The 16354-nt window shown below is 30.2% G+C and overlaps 1 protein-coding gene across 1 annotated transcript in view; it reads left to right on the top strand.

Annotated features, from left to right (window-relative positions):
* Nucleotides 1-16354, top strand: part of LOC142329182 (osmotic avoidance abnormal protein 3-like) — a 77046-nt gene that overhangs the window by 39263 nt on the left and 21429 nt on the right. The window contains exons 7-8 of the mRNA XM_075373575.1: nucleotides 3126-3312; nucleotides 13862-14084. Of these exons, the coding sequence (XP_075229690.1) occupies nucleotides 3126-3312; nucleotides 13862-14084 (410 nt within the window). The remainder of the gene's footprint in view (nucleotides 1-3125; nucleotides 3313-13861; nucleotides 14085-16354) is intronic.

The raw sequence follows: 16354 nt of genomic DNA, 5'->3' as shown, positions 1-16354 counted from the left end.
TTAAATATCAGGAAAAGATTTTTGAAAGTGTATATTTGGAGTGTCGCTTTATATGGAAGTGAAACTTGGACAATCGGAGTATCTGAGAAGAAAAGATTAGAAGCTTTTGAAATGTGGTGCTATAGGAGAATGTTAAAAATCAGATGGGTGGTTAAAGTGACAAATGAAGAGGTATTGCGGCAAATAGATGAAGAAAGAAGTATTTGGAAACATATAGTTAAAAGAAGAGACAGACTTATAGGCCACATACTAAGGCATCCTGGAATAGTCGCTTTAATATTGGAAGGACAGGTAGAAGGGAAAAATTGTGTAGGCAGGCCACGTTTGGGATATGTAAAACAAATTGTTAGGGATGTAGGATGTAGAGGATATACTGAAATGAAACGACTAGCACTAGATAGGGAATCTTGGAGAGCTGCATCAAACCAGTCAAATGACTGAAGACAAAAAAAAAAACTTCATACAAAAATAATGGTTACCACTGTAAAGATGAAAAAACAAAACAAAGAACGTGAAAATTTTTGCTACCGCATGTTACACTCAGTACACATATGAAAGAGATTGACATTATGGTCTAACTAGATTCTTCTTAAACAGAATATTATTCTTAAATTTTATGATTTTGTTTTACTGCTTTATATGATGTCCACAGTATTTCTTTCATCTTCTCCATCCATAGTATTAATTCTATTGATTCTTATCAAAATATTTTCTTCTTCTTTTTCTCTTACTACCTCACTATCTCATTGTTGCTTTTCTCCTTGTTCAAAATACTTGCAGAGACCGTACTCAACTTTTACAACTTGATTTTGCTTCATATCTTGCAGTAAAAACTAAGGATCATTTCAACATAAACATTTTCTATTGTAGCATCCTAACTTCAGATAATACATAACATTCTGTCGTCCTTCACACATGCATCCTAACACTAATACTAGAATAACATGCTCAGTTATATTATACATATTTTTTAGACACCAGTTTACCCATCATACTAACATGTCTTGTTATTTCAATCCTGATTTTATCCTATATCTGATATATTTTATGTATTCATCTTGTTGAAATGTTACAAATATTTAGACTCCACAAATTATTATTACCTTCTCCTTTTTGGTAACTCCTATTCTTATACTCTTCATAATCTATATACTCAATAATGTTTCTATTTACTTGTAAATTGTACTTTTCTAAAATCTTTAATCAATTTAGTTTTTGTTAAAAACTTATTTTAAAGGCATGCTTTTAAAGTAAAGCTTGTTTTGTTTTTGCTGCCTACATGTGCGATGTAAACAGATGATGCTTGCTTAGTTCAGTTACTTCAATCAATCTTCAGCTGCTAGCAACAACAGTTTAGTAATTTTGTTGTTAGGTGTTTATAATGTTTGTAATTTGGGTTAATCCATTTATAATGAGAGTGCTACAATTGGTGATCCAGCCAAATGTAAAGTACGAGGAGTAGTCCAATTTTTGATAGCATAAAACAATTCTGCAGCTGAAATTCACAGGCAGATTTTTTATGTTTATGGGTCCATATGAGTGATGGTTTAGTAAGACAGTTCATTTTGAAAAGGGTGAACAAACGTTCAATGATGAAGAACATAGTGGTTGGCTATTGGTGATAATGGATGATTTGATTGAAAAAGTTAAAAAAAATTTGAGAAAACAACTGCTTCATCAATTCACAATTGTCTTTGATGTTTCATGATCTTTGATTTATGAAGTTTTGACTGAAAAATTAGGCTATAAAATATTGGGTGCTAAAAATCTTTATAAACACACAGAAGAAAACTGTCTTGCTGCAGTATATGAACTTTTATGTCATTATAAAAATTAAGGTGATGAATTGTTGATCGCATTACTGGAACTGAAACTTAGATTTCTTATTCGAACATCGAGTCAAAGCAGCAATAATGCATTGGAGGCATTCGTCATCAAAAAAGATCAAACAAGAACATTTGTTAAAGAAGCTCATGGCTACTGTTTTTTTTGGACCAAAATGTATCTTGTTTGTTAAACTTAGCGATCACAGAACTACTATAATACCTGATACATATTGCAATATTTTTGTAGCTCTAGAGCTATAAAAATATTTTTTTATTGTTTTTGTATGACAATGGTCATCCATACAATGTAAATCAGACAGTGAAGCAATTGGAAAAAATTATTTTAGAAGTCTTCAACCATACACTCTGTAGCCCTGATTTAGCTCACAGTGATTTTTTTTTCTTTAACTAAAACAGTGGCTTGCATCACAAATATTTAACAGTTATGATTAATTGAAAAATGTCTTAATGTGTGGTTTAAGTCACTGGCAACAGAATTTCTTTAAGAAGGAATGAAGAAGCTAGTAAAACATTATGAAAAATGTGTTGCTGGAGGCAACTGTGTAGAAAAATAGTAGTAAATAAATGTAGTTATTATGTGTAATAAAATTGTCCATATTTTACAGTTTTGTTTTTATTTCAAAATGGATCTTACTCTAAATGCCTTATGTTTTTCATTCTTGTCATACAACCATTATAAAGTCTTATCAAGTCAAAATATATTTTAAAGGTACTTGCCATTCTTCTCTTTAAATAGTTCAATGTTAATTTTCAAGATCCCCTATGAAGGTCTTAATAGTACCTTTTGAATGTCTTTAAATGCTATTTCTTATTTAATATTATCTTTTCTTATATAGTTCTTATTAGAACTTTAACTGAGTAGATTCAGTGCATTTGTATGAGAAATATATTAAATCTCTTTGATTTGACTGACATATATTATACTTGTTCTGTAATGTTTGCAGTGTGGTTCTTTCTATCAAATCAAATAAATTTTGATTGCCCAATTACCACATTAATTTAATTTTTAGGGCTAAAACTATTTTAAGTTAAGGTGCAGGCCAGCCCAACTTTAGGCTTGGCTGACCTGGACCTGAAGAAGATTATATGCATAAAAAATGTTAAGTGTTACTTTGACATTATATATAACATTTATCTGAAATGTTGAATTAAAATAAAATTGAATATCGTTGAAGTTAATTTTATGTTATTACTTTCCTATTGATGTTATTACCTAATAGATTCTGATAATTCTGTGATAGTCTTCATTGATGAATATTTTAATTTTATTTTGATTAGATGAAAATGTTTTAATACAAGAACGTGAAAAAGTAAGATGTGAATATGAAAAAGAAATGCAATCATTAAGAGAGCAATTTAATGCAATGCATAGTACAAAATGTCAAGTACAGGCTGATTTGCAAGCACTAAAACAACAATATGAGCAGGATCTTGCACATATTAATTCTCAGGTATGTCTGAATAAGTTGAAATGTTAATTTTTTTTTTTTTTACTTCAATACTCTTTCACAATCTTAAATCTTTTATGAACTACGAGGGTTAGTCAATTATCCACAATTTAGTTATATTTTTGTTTATGTTGATAGTAGTGTCATGTTGCGTAGATGATGCATGTGTGGTTTAATTGTTGTTATGTCTGTGCAGGTTTGATACTGCTAGGTTAGTTCCATTATCGCTGCCCTGCCATTAACCATGGCTGCTCCACTTTCTGTTTGCACCAAAGAAGTGCAACGTTCAATGATCCTTTTTTTGTGGTTGGAAGGTGTATCAGGGACCAAAATTCATCGAAAACTTTTGGTACAGTATGGGAACAGTGTGTTGTCACAATGGAGTGTCTACGAATGGATTGAAAAATTCAAATTTTGGGCGACAAAAGTGGTCGCACAAGTGTTACGCACGACGAAGGAGCCGGATGACTGTTTACCTCCACAAATGAGGAAAACATTGAGCGTGCACATGACATGGTTTTCTTAGACAGACTAGTAACTATTGATGAAGTGGCACATCATCTGTAAATTAGTCACGGTTCTGCCTATGAAATCATCCACAACAGACTTGGGTTTCATAAAGTCTGTGCAAGATGGGTCCCAAAACAACTCTCACAGTTGCTTAAACAAATGCGCTTGGACATCTGCTAAAAGCATTTGGATCGCTATGGTAACGAATGGGACCTTCTTAGACAGAATCATCATGGGTGACGAAACATGGATCCATCATTACGAGCTGGAAAGTAAATGGCAGAGTATGGAATGGAAACATCCAAATTCGCCCTGCAAAAAAAAGTTCAAGACCCAACCATCTGCAGGAAAACTGATGCTTGGTTTTTTGGGACACACAAGACCCAGTACGTGGAACATTATGAGGAAAGGGGCACGACAATAAACAGTGCGCGTTACAGTGAGATGCTTACTGCCAAGCTGAAGCCTGCAATTCGAAGCAAACGCCGAGGACTGCTGTTGAAAGGTGTTGTGTTGTTGCACAACAATGCTCATCCACATACTGCTGCCCACATACTGCTGCCCACACTGCTGAAACGCTCTAGAAACTCAAATTTGAAGTACTGGCTCAACCTCTATATAGTCCTGATCTTGCCTATTCTGACTACCACTTGTTTGGTCCACTCCAAGAGGCATTAAGGGGCTGTCGATTTACCTCGGACAAAACGGTGAAAGAAGTGGTGCATTCCTGGCTCGCAGCTCAACCGAAAACCTTTTTTTATGAGGGCATCAGGAAGCTTGTACAATGATGGACCAAGTGCGTTGAAATGCAAGGGGACTATGTTGAAAAATGATGTTCATGTAAGTTTCCTATTTGTACTGCAATCAAATTTATAACTACATTGCGGATAATAATTGACTTACCCTCGTATATGATTCTGTCAAGCTCAAAGCTTACTGAAATAATACTTTCATCAGTATTATGCAAACTTCTAGTAATGAAATAAGACAAATATAAAATTAATTAAAACATTTTTCTTTTCAAATAATACAGAACCATTTATTTGCTGACAGTACAAAAAAATTTTAATTTGTTATTATATATTTTTAGTGTAGTAAAATATACAAAATTTATAACAAAAAAAATTCCAAATTTTTGCAGTTGGTAAGTGTGAATTATTTGCCGCTGTTTCTCATATGCTTCTGTTAGTGAAATGAACAGATGATTGAGGTAAAATCTATAAATTTTCTTTAGGCACAAGGCTTATACTTATCTTCAAAAATAGAAAATTCTAAGTTATATATAATATTTTATAAATTTCCCTTTGATAAGTAGGTAAATATAAATTTAGAGTATAACTTTTAGTTAGAAAGTATTTTTTTTGTAGGTAATTTATTTCATTTGTATGTAGTATGAAGAAAATACTACTATACCCATAAGAAAGGAAATGTCACATTACAGCTTGCTTCTATCATATTGGTGGAATTCAGCGTAAAGCTGTAAGAGATTCTGAAGCAGTTTTAGAGGTCTTATTGCAACATTTTTAGTTTTTGCACTGATAAATGGTAGAAATTACTTCTATCTACACATTTAGTGTGAATAATGTGAACTTGGATATTGCATCTCATCCATGCCTTGTAACAGTTCCTAAAAAACAACGGTTTAGTCGTTGCAGTATGAAAAGAAGTGTGATTTTAAATTTTATCTAAATCCAAAACAAATGATAGATTTGTCTTGTTTCATATTTAATTACTTAAGAGTATTATTTATTTAAATATGATGCCAACAATTAAATGTTTGTTTTTATCATTAATATAAAATGATTATTTTATTATTAATTATTTATACATATATTATTTTATTGTTAATTTTTTATTTTTGTAATTTCTAATAATTTATGTGTTTCATATTTTCAGGCTCAGATTAAGCAATCATCTACACCATGTAAACAAGTTGTAACAGATGCATTAAATAGGTAATGTTTACAGATAATGACAATATTAAGTAATTAATCAAATGTACAGAAATTATGATTTCATTTCTTTCCTTTGGTGAACATTTTTCCCACCTGAGTAGGGACTCAGGTAACAAATGACAATTGAGTTGGGGACATGTAACACATATAAAGCAATTTAGGTACTTAACTACAAAAGGTACCAATCAGTGTTGCTTTCTGAGAGATAACTAAATGCCACTCATTTCAATGGACTAAGCATGCTGATATACAATAGTATTTTCAGTTCTGTGAAGAATGCAGTGAGAAACTAATACACTTTTCATCTTCTATGTTAGCCTGGCATGAGATTTATTGTTCTTGAAAATGGTTTTATTATTTTCAGGTGTGATATGTGTTTAATGGTAGATCACTTGGATGTGAAACCTAACAATGCTTATGTGTAGAAATTTAAGAATTTTTTTTTAGAGATTACAAGATCTTGCTTTATCTAATAACATTTTAGTTATTAGCTTTAGTTATTAGCTTTAAACACCACCACACAGGAAATGGAGTCCCTGTTTATCCACCTGGTAGCTTTCCCATCAGTTAATACCAAAAGGATGTGCTGGATCTAGTATCAAGGTCTCAACATCGTCGGTGAGGAGGATCTAGCAGAGTCAGATGTAAATCCATAGAACAGAGAATGTTAAAGAAGAAAGGGAAAGGGTAGATGACGAGAAAGGATGAGCTACTCATTGTACTAGTTTCCTATTTTGCCCAGGAACATTTATTACAATACATTATATTAAATGTACATAGATTTGAATCTCAGCATGATATATGCAGTGCAACTTACAATTAACTCAAATTCCAAACTACACTCAAACAAATATTTCTCTTTCCATAAAGTTTTAAAGGATTTATAGGTTCCTTTTGAAATAAAATTTTCATTTATCAGTTTTTAATAAAAATAAACAAAGCTAGAAATTAAAAATAAAACAAATATTAAAAGAAATAAAAAAAAGTGTTTGAGTAAATCTATAATAATTTGTAATTAATTATTATACTGTAAGTTAACAAGACATTTAATAATATTAATTAATTAAATTTTAAAAGTCTGATCACTATATTTTATGAAAAAATCACAACTTAACAGTGAACATCTTTTTTTTAAAATATATCTTACAAATAAATTTGTAATAATCTGAATCAAAGTTTCATGACTTGTCTTCACTTTTGTATTTCTGCTCAGATTTTAAATGATGTCCATTCTTCATTTATAATTCCTTCTTTTAACTTATATGGGAAATTCTATGCATAAGCAAAGATTTCACTGATTACTGTGTGGTAGTGCATGTCATGCATTGAAACTTTATTAGAGACATTCCTGCTGTTTCTTAAGCAGGACTGCTGCCAAAATAAGTGCTTCTGCAACACACACAACAACCACCAACAAAAAACATGTTCACAAAATAATGTACTAGCATAGATATATTATAACAGAATTTTTATTTCGCTACAGGAACACAAGACAATGCACTCAACTATTAATATATGAAAACAAAATAGAATAAAATATGTATAAATAAATAAATAAATATATATACATATATAATGTATTTGTAATTAATCATCTTAGCAGTATGTAATAATTATTATCAATAATAATAAAATTAAAATATTTACTTTTTACAGTGTGCACTGCACACTGTAAAAGTGCTGATGTTAAATGTTATGAAAACAAACAGTAAGTGAATATTTTCATTTTATTATTATTGATAATAATATATAGATGTACAAATATAAACAAAAAAATAATTCAGTTATCTTGATACCAGCATAAAAAAGGTGACAACACAGTTGTAGGAGTTTCCTGTCATGTGACTTTTTTCTGATGCACGGCTTACAAACACAACTTAATTAAAAATATTTATCATTTTATTTAAATATAATATTTTTTTGTGTATTTAGTTCAATAATGCTAACCAAAGAGCACGTGCATACCGTGTTTCATTCATGTGGGTATGGTGGTACTAACAGCCACTTTAAATATTTTTGTATACTTTAAATATTCATTTATTTAATTCTACTGCTCACTTATGATGTTACAACATAGCAGATGATTATAGCAAATCAGCTAATTTCAAAGTCAAGAGTTCTAAGGTTCAAATCCTAGTAAAGGCAGTTACTTTTATACGGATTTGAATACTAGAGCATGGATACCAGTGTTCTTTGATGGTTGGGTTTCAATTAACCACACATCTCAGGAATGGTCAACCTGAGACTGTACAAGACTACACTTCATTTACATTCGTTCATATCATCCTCTGAAGTAATACCTTAAAGCAGTGTTTTTTCAACCTGTGGGACGCACTTCTCTAGGGGAGCGTGATAACACTATATGGGGGGTGCGAGCTTATTAAAAAAAAAAATTCAAAAAATGTATTAATTTACTGAAAGGAAAGCAAAACAAAGTATATTCTGACATAATAAGTAATAAAATACACATTTACACTGATATAATAACTTATAAATAGAATCACATCAGTGTAGCACAATATATTTAATAGTTAACTTATCAATACTAAATAAAAAACAAGTTTAATAATTATTAGTGACTCCCTTGGACCTATCTTACAGAGTAAAGTTTTTAGAAGGAAGTTTTAACATTAAAGACAGTCCGAGTTCTTTTTCTATATTTAGCTGAGATCTATATCTTGTCTTCAAAGCAGCTGAAGGAATAGGAAACCAAAGAAATAATGCAGCCCATAGAACCAAAAAAGAATGTGGGGTTGGGAACTAAAGAAATAAAAAAATCGGCGGATCATAGAAATGTTGGGTATAATGAATGATAGGACGATAACATGTAAGTAGAAAATTTATGTTGATTTGGAGGTTAGTGGACTGTATAGGATAATGCTAGGACTGGAACAATCCCTTGGATTGGTATGAGAATGAGTATACTTGATATATATATAAAACAATATTTAATAACACTAAACTATAGTAAATACAAATAATGATCCACTTGCTGATGGAGCAGAGCTGTGTTACTTACAAACAAAGCACTAAGCCGACTGCTCACTTGAGGACGAAGTCGGTGTTGCTTATGACAAATAGTAATCATAACTGATTTAATGATTGGTAAGAATCAAATCTTATTACGAGTTCTCCCACCACTTCTCAATGTCCAACAGCTGTTCAATTGAGAAGTTGGGTGCTGAGAATTTTTAAACCATCTCGAAACTTCTCAGCTTCCAGTCGGTTTTCCTCTTGTAGAAAAATGGCAATTTCATCTCTTCATAAGCACATTGCTAAAGTTTGCCACGTGATAACCATCTTGCCTCGCAATAAAATAGTAACACTGAATGTACTGCATCCAAGTCCTTGCAAAGTGCAGAAAAGATTCTTGATTTTAAGGGTATTATTTTTATATAATTTACTACATTTACAGTCGTTGTTAGCACAATATTCAGACCAAAACTCATTTCTCTGGAAACCAGAGCTTCTCTTTGGATCATACAATAGTTCAGACACATTGCGAAGATTTTTGTTTCACAAATGCTTGTATACTTCACAATCTTCCAGAAATTGAATGAGCATCATCGATGCATATTCTGATGCAATTTTTCCACACTACGTTTGCCTCGTTTATAAATCATTTAAGATAGCAAATAATGCGAGTGCTGTTGCTTTGAGTTCTATTGGTTTGTAGAAAATTAGTTCTTCTACTGCTCACATACCATCACAAAAATGAACATAGGCAAGGAAATGAGCATCTTTATTGCTATCTGTTGCCTCATCAAGCTGAATTGAAAACAATTTATCACATAATTTCCTGAAAAGCTGATGCTGTACATCTTCAGCTATATCATCAATTCAATGGGCAACAGTATCATTTGATAGAAGTATGGATTGCAATTGTTTGGCAAAATCATCTCCAAACATAGTTTCTACAATCTCAATTGCAGCTGGCAAAATAAACTCTTCACCAATGGTGTGAGGCTTTCTACATCTGGCTATTTTATATGAAACCTTATAAGAGGCAAGTAAAACCACTTTCATTTACAGACAATTTTTTTTTTTAAATGTTGTTTGCTTTCATATGATTTTATTTTTAATAATTCTCAGGATTTGTTAATGTACTCACGCTGAAGCGTTTCCAAATGTCGTTTAAGTTTATTAGGTTTCATATTATTATCTGCTGCCAAAATTTTTGAGCAAATGACACACAGGGGCTTTTTTCTTCATTTATTTCAGTACTGATAAACCCAAAATTTAAGTATTCTTGAGAATATTTTCTTAATTTTATTTTCGGAACCACAATTGTCTGTGCACTTGTTGATACTTTACTATCATCTAATGCTCGCTTACACCCACTTAAATATTTATCTATGAGTTTTTATAAACTACTGCCGTGAATATTTAATACTATGAATTGCAATTAACACACAAATTACAACATACAAATTCATTGTAGATTCAATAGCAATAGAAGGATCAACTCGATTGAGACTTGCTGGAATTGAATGAGGTACAGTATTTATACACATTTGCGCAGAAGATTGTGCAGACTTTCCAGAATGTTAAAGAAAAACTGGAACTTCTTGTGAAGCTATGAGAATGTCCGATATGGTGGACATAGGTCAAAGAGCAATAGAGAAGCATCAATTCTGGTTTTATCAATGCAGTGGATTGGTGTTACCAAATGTCAATAAATTTACTTATTCTTGGTAATTTTAAGGTTTGTAATTAAGGTAATTAAGGTTTGTAATACATTATTGTATACATTGTCATTGTATGAGAGGGGGGGGCAATGAAAATTATGATTGAAATTGGATCGCAGATACTGAAAGGTTGAGAAAAGCTAATGTAAGTTCTGAAATTGGTCAGCCTCTGTGGCACGAGTGGTAGCAATTGATGTATATCTATTACAGTAAAACATAGTCTTTTAATTTTTTGTTATTTTGTTTGACATTATATTTTATATTTTGAAATTTTTAATAATATAATGAGAGAGTATGTAAATTTTGCTGCCCAATACTGGAATGATGTAATCTTTAAAACTTATATTTTCCTTTGTTTTAATGTCATTATTGCAGAATGTTAGAAAGTTTTGAAAGTTGCTGTGCATTATACTTTAGAGTTACGTGGTGCATTCTGTTCTTTTGGTGTTAGGTTTGTTGCCCTGTGGTTCTTTGGGTGTTGCTCACTAATAAACCAAGATGTCAGTCGCTGAGTAGTGATTGAACATGCTTCAATTTTTTTCATTGTTTTGTTTGTCAGAATCGACAATTGTAATTGTAAAAAATTTAATAGTTCTTTCGGTAGAGGAACACATTTTTCTCATTGAACAAGTCTTTTATGAAGGTGATAAGTACACTGATTTAATGAAGCATATGTTTTCTGAAGACTTTCTAAATACTCCTATTCCTCACCGCATGCAGGTTGAACTCTTATTGAAAAATTTCAGGCAGTAAGTTCTGTTCAAGATCATCTAAACTAAATGAACAGAAGCTGCTTGATATTTTGGATGCTATGGCTGAAAGTCCATCACAGTTAACACATAAGTTATTACAATCGTTGCATTTAATTTTGTATATTACTTTTAATTCCTCTCAATTATTTTTATTTTTTAGGTATTTTATAGTGTGATTATTTGGTTTATATGATTTTTATATTTATTTTTATCATATACGTTAATAATTTTTGGTTTTGATGGTAAATTATAGGAAAAATTTATAAAAGGGAGAAAAAAAATTCCAAGATAATTATACTAAAATACAACAGGAAATAATAACATAAAGATTAATAATAGCTTATACCTAAAATATGATTACAGAAATTAAATAACAGAAGAAACTATCAATTTTTAATCATTATAATGAGATTTGTGATTGCCATTTTGGTTTAAATAGTCACAGTTTAATTTTTTTGTTACCATTTTGCTTGTCTCACAAAGACCTTTAAAATAACGTATCACATGACCATATGCCTCATTTAAAATCTTTGAGCTGCCCTGCCACCGTACCCCTTGAAGACCAAACACTCTAAACTGGGGCTAACTGAGTTAGCTTTTCTTATAAGAGAAGATTTTCAAAGAGCAAATCTGACTACCTCAAAAAACAAAACAGTTAAAGGGGAACATGTAACCATAGTTCTAGCTGTCTGAAAAAAACACATTGTTGACCACCATTACGAATTGGATGATCAGAATTTAGTTTTAATTTATAATTTTTCTCATCTCATCGAGCTCTTTAAAATGATATATTAAAGACCATTGGTCCCATTTGAAATTTTTGAGTTACCCCCGTGCCTCACTGCCCAAAAATAAAAAAGTGAATATACGTTCATTGAAATAGCCCCACAGTGCAAAGAAGAACGCCACAAATTGCATCCAATTATCTCAATTGTAAAATGTTAGATGGAGTTATAAGTTACTTTTCAAACCATCCAATGTATACATTTATACTATTAATTAATTTTTCAATTTTAGCATTACTAAAAATCTGTTATAGTTGTGATTATAATTTGTTTTATATTTTGTTTTAGTGAAAATAATATAATTAGCCCTGCTCAGCAACAGATATTAAAAAGGTTAGTTTATTTATTTTGTCATTATATTTACCTATAGTTTGCTTTTAGTTATCTGGCAATTAAATTTATTTAATGTGTATTTATTTTTACTAGTTAAGTATTTTAAAATAATTCTTGCTACTTTGTGTTGTGGACGTGAATTGAAATAATAAGTTCATCTGGTCATGTTTGTTATTGACAGAAAACTTGATTAAGGTTGACAATATGAATGTGTTTTTTACAAGGTGTTATGATCAGGTTAACAATATTCTGTTAAACTGATTGTCCCTCAATGAGTAGAATCTCATGGAATACTATTTTACACAAGTAGAATGATATTTCTATTTCTTGTGCTTAGATGTTCACAAAGTTCAGGAAGTCCAATCTTTTTGTGGGTATGCATGTGAACTCTGATTTTGTGGATATGTTATGTGTGAAGGTTTAGGAGGCTTTGTTTTACTCCATAAGCATGTTACTATGGTTGGAGTTTTGCATAGCTACTAAATAGAAAATAGAACCTCTGGTTAAGTTCTCAGGGAGACCCCATTCACCAAACTTTAAAAATACCAAGGAGATATTATCTTTAAAGATTTCTATGATCCTAGCATGGATCCAATAAGAAGTTAGTTAATCTCACCAAACATGTTCAGGGAGAACATATCAAAAATAAGGAAGAAGCATGGACATTAAGAAAGTGGTAATCTATCCACAGAGTAACAAGAAATTGGAATAAAAGAGCCATATTGGAATTGTAGGTGAATGTATATAAATACTCCAACAAACTGTTTTATTTCTAATTATAAAATGCCACCTGAAGATAGCTTTAGGAATAACAAAAGTCTTTTGTTACAATTGCTTTTTATTTTAATTTCTGTAGTCATCAATATCAATTTGTGTGTTGTCATAATTGAGCATGTAATAAAAACAAATGTTTGATAAACTAGCTGCTAAAGCATGGGTATGTCAAAGACTGGGTCAAGAGTCTACTGCCAGTAGCATTACTTTGTATTGGAATAATGCTGGGGTTGGAACTGGTTAGGCTGGTATGAAGTAACTAATGAGATTTATTTCTAATAATATTCAAATGATTAATATATATCACATGATCTAATATATATATAAAATAGGCTGGCAAGTTCTGGACTCAAACAAACCATATTATTATTTTAAATATGCTAAACATACTCATTCATCAGTCTCAAGAAATAATTTCATATTTATGTACTAGTCATTCTTTGTGAGCGCATAAAGTATATTAATAAACTATTTGAAATTAAATAAATTGAAGCCACAGTACTTTAATATATATTTTAGTTTGTTAGTACAAACAGTACATTGACAGCTAATCTATGTTATGTTCATAAACTTAAATATTTACCAATTTTTTTGTATATTGCATCTCGACAATTTTTCCACCACTACATGTAATGTTGTGTTAAATACCACTATGCAGTAATTAAGTTTTCTTTGTTTCCTAATGTAACAATTTTAAGTGTTAAATATTTCATTAATTTTTAATGGGACCAGATTTTTAATTTATTTAATAATGAGATTAAAATTTCAGGTTACAAAAACTGCAGGCAAGTATGGTTGGAGGTGAAAGAGCAGGAGACAGTGAACTGAAAGAGAAACGTATTCGTAAAAAGCGAGCCGCTGAACGTCGTTTAAAAAAACTTGCTCAAGTATTAGCACGAGTTGATGGTGAAGATAAAGAAGAATTAGTGTTAGGAGTTTATGATGATATTCAGGAAGAATTACGTGCAACGCTCAGGAAACATAAAACTAAGGTGTGTGATTTAACTAAAACGACTTGTGTAGAAAATACAAAGTGTGGTAATAAATTGTTGTATGGACATTGTGCCTTCTCTGCTGTAATCTTTATTTGCAGTTGCTTTCAAGTGAGAGTAGATCTGCTCAGAACTGTTGATAAATAACCAGAGCAAACTGGTCTGTATCACTGACATAATTCATACATCTGCACTTAATTGAGAACAGACAACTTTGCTTTGGAATACCTTTGTTGTTGCTTGATACATTTTTTATATGATGAAAATTTTCATTAAATTGTTTCCATCAACAGTCTTATTATTCTTCTTAATTAAACTATTTGTAGACTCCTAAGTTGCTAAAGTGTCACAGCATTTTTGCCACCAAAAACCACTGTATTAAAAAAAAATAGCTGGCAAAAGATTGCAAAACTTTCCCAGTACTGTGTCTTATATTAAACAAAGTTTTAATGGAAATAATACAATAAATTTAAATTGTAAAGTAAAATTTATTTATTTTTGATAAAAACTGTAAATATTATTATTATTTAGCTTTTACAAAAGCATAAATCAAACAATATTTAGTGCTATGAAGATAATAATTTTTTAAATAAAATAAATGAATTTAAAATAGTATATTATTATTACAATTTTGAAATGTTTGTTTTTGACTTTGAAAATTTGGGACTTGCGCATCAGGGAGCTTTTTTAATGATTAAAATATTTACTAAAATTGATTTTAAATAAATTAAAATCAGAATTTTAAAACTTTTTTTTTTTAAATTTGGGAGCACCCATTAAGGGAGACATGTTAAGTTGTTTTAGTTTAGTGACTTTATTAACAAAATTTGATTTGAGCATTAAAAATTTGAAATTGCAAATTTCAAATATTCAAGGGGACAAGGGGACTCAAATATTTAAGGGGAAGCATTTGGGTAAAATTAATTTTTAAGAAAATAGTGGTGATAATAATTTTAAAAAAATAATTCTTTAAGATTATTTAAAAAATACAAAGATACAGCCCTAATTCTAAATAAAATAAATTTTCTATTTATTCAGACAGAATAAATAGAAAATTTATTCTGTCTGAATAATTAATACCAATTATTCAGGCATTGAATATGCCTGAATAATAGGCATATTCAATGCCTATTATTCAGACAGGAAGGAGAAAAAAATTTTCTCCTTCCTAGAAAATTAAGATTTTTACATTTTAAATGCAATGGGTAACTTGCAAGATGGATTTGAAGTTAAAATGTATATATATGTATATATATATATATATATATATATATATACCATTTTTTTATATATATATTTTTTAAATTAAAAAAAAAAATTTGTTACACAGATCATTAGAGTGATCTGGGCAAAAACATTTTACAGTGATTTGAAGGCCTATTTATGTAGAAAATATAGATGCATAAAACTGTCATTAATGCCTTTTCTGAAGCAAGATATTGCTAAAAAAAGGAAAACCATTTTGTTTTGGGGAGAGGGGTGATTATCAGATAGAAAGTTTTGGTTATTTGTGATCTTGATAAAAAAAAAGTTTCAACTTCAGTAAGAAAAACCTTTTGCTAAAGTCTCCCAATAAAGATTTGAAATTTTATTTCAGCCAAACCACTCCTCCCATTTTCCAATTTTTCTAAAAATGTAATAAATTCTTTCCCCTCCCTCCAAAGGTAGTATCTGTCTACTAAGTTTCAGTAAATTCAGTCAGTGGAGTCCAGAGTTATAAGACCAAATAGGCAAACATACACATTTTTGTACATATGCACAAACATACTGACAAAAATAGATTTTTTTTGGACTTGAGAGCACTGGAATAAATTTTTTTTTGTAGATTATTTGAACTTTATTTAAATTTATATTTTTTAGACAATTTTTTAAAAATGTTTCCTTAAGGCAAAATTAAAAAAATACTAATTTTTACTGATCTATATACTTTCCCTTATAGCTAGCTACAGCTGCTTATATCACTGTAGTCAGGAAAGTAAAAGTAAATTTGTAAAAGATTTTAAATTTTCAGTGAAGTTGTGTCTGATTCTTAGAGACTTCATTTCTAGATGAAATTCTTTGCTTTTGCTACCTTGATTTTTCTTTTAACTGTCTATGACTACTGTATTCATTTGTTGCTAATAAATATTATTAATAATATAATAATAAATATAATATTACTAATAAATAAATATTGCTAATAAGCTGTAAGGAATCTTCATCCAGTGCTTTTCACTGATCTTCTGGAACCAGTTATTAATGATGCTTCATCTATTGTTATGTCATCATTT

The sequence above is a fragment of the Lycorma delicatula genome, chromosome 8, assembly GCF_047948215.1.
Source record: "Lycorma delicatula isolate Av1 chromosome 8, ASM4794821v1, whole genome shotgun sequence".
Lineage (NCBI taxonomy): Eukaryota > Metazoa > Arthropoda > Insecta > Hemiptera > Fulgoridae > Lycorma > Lycorma delicatula.
This window is presented reverse-complemented; position numbering and strand designations above follow the sequence as displayed.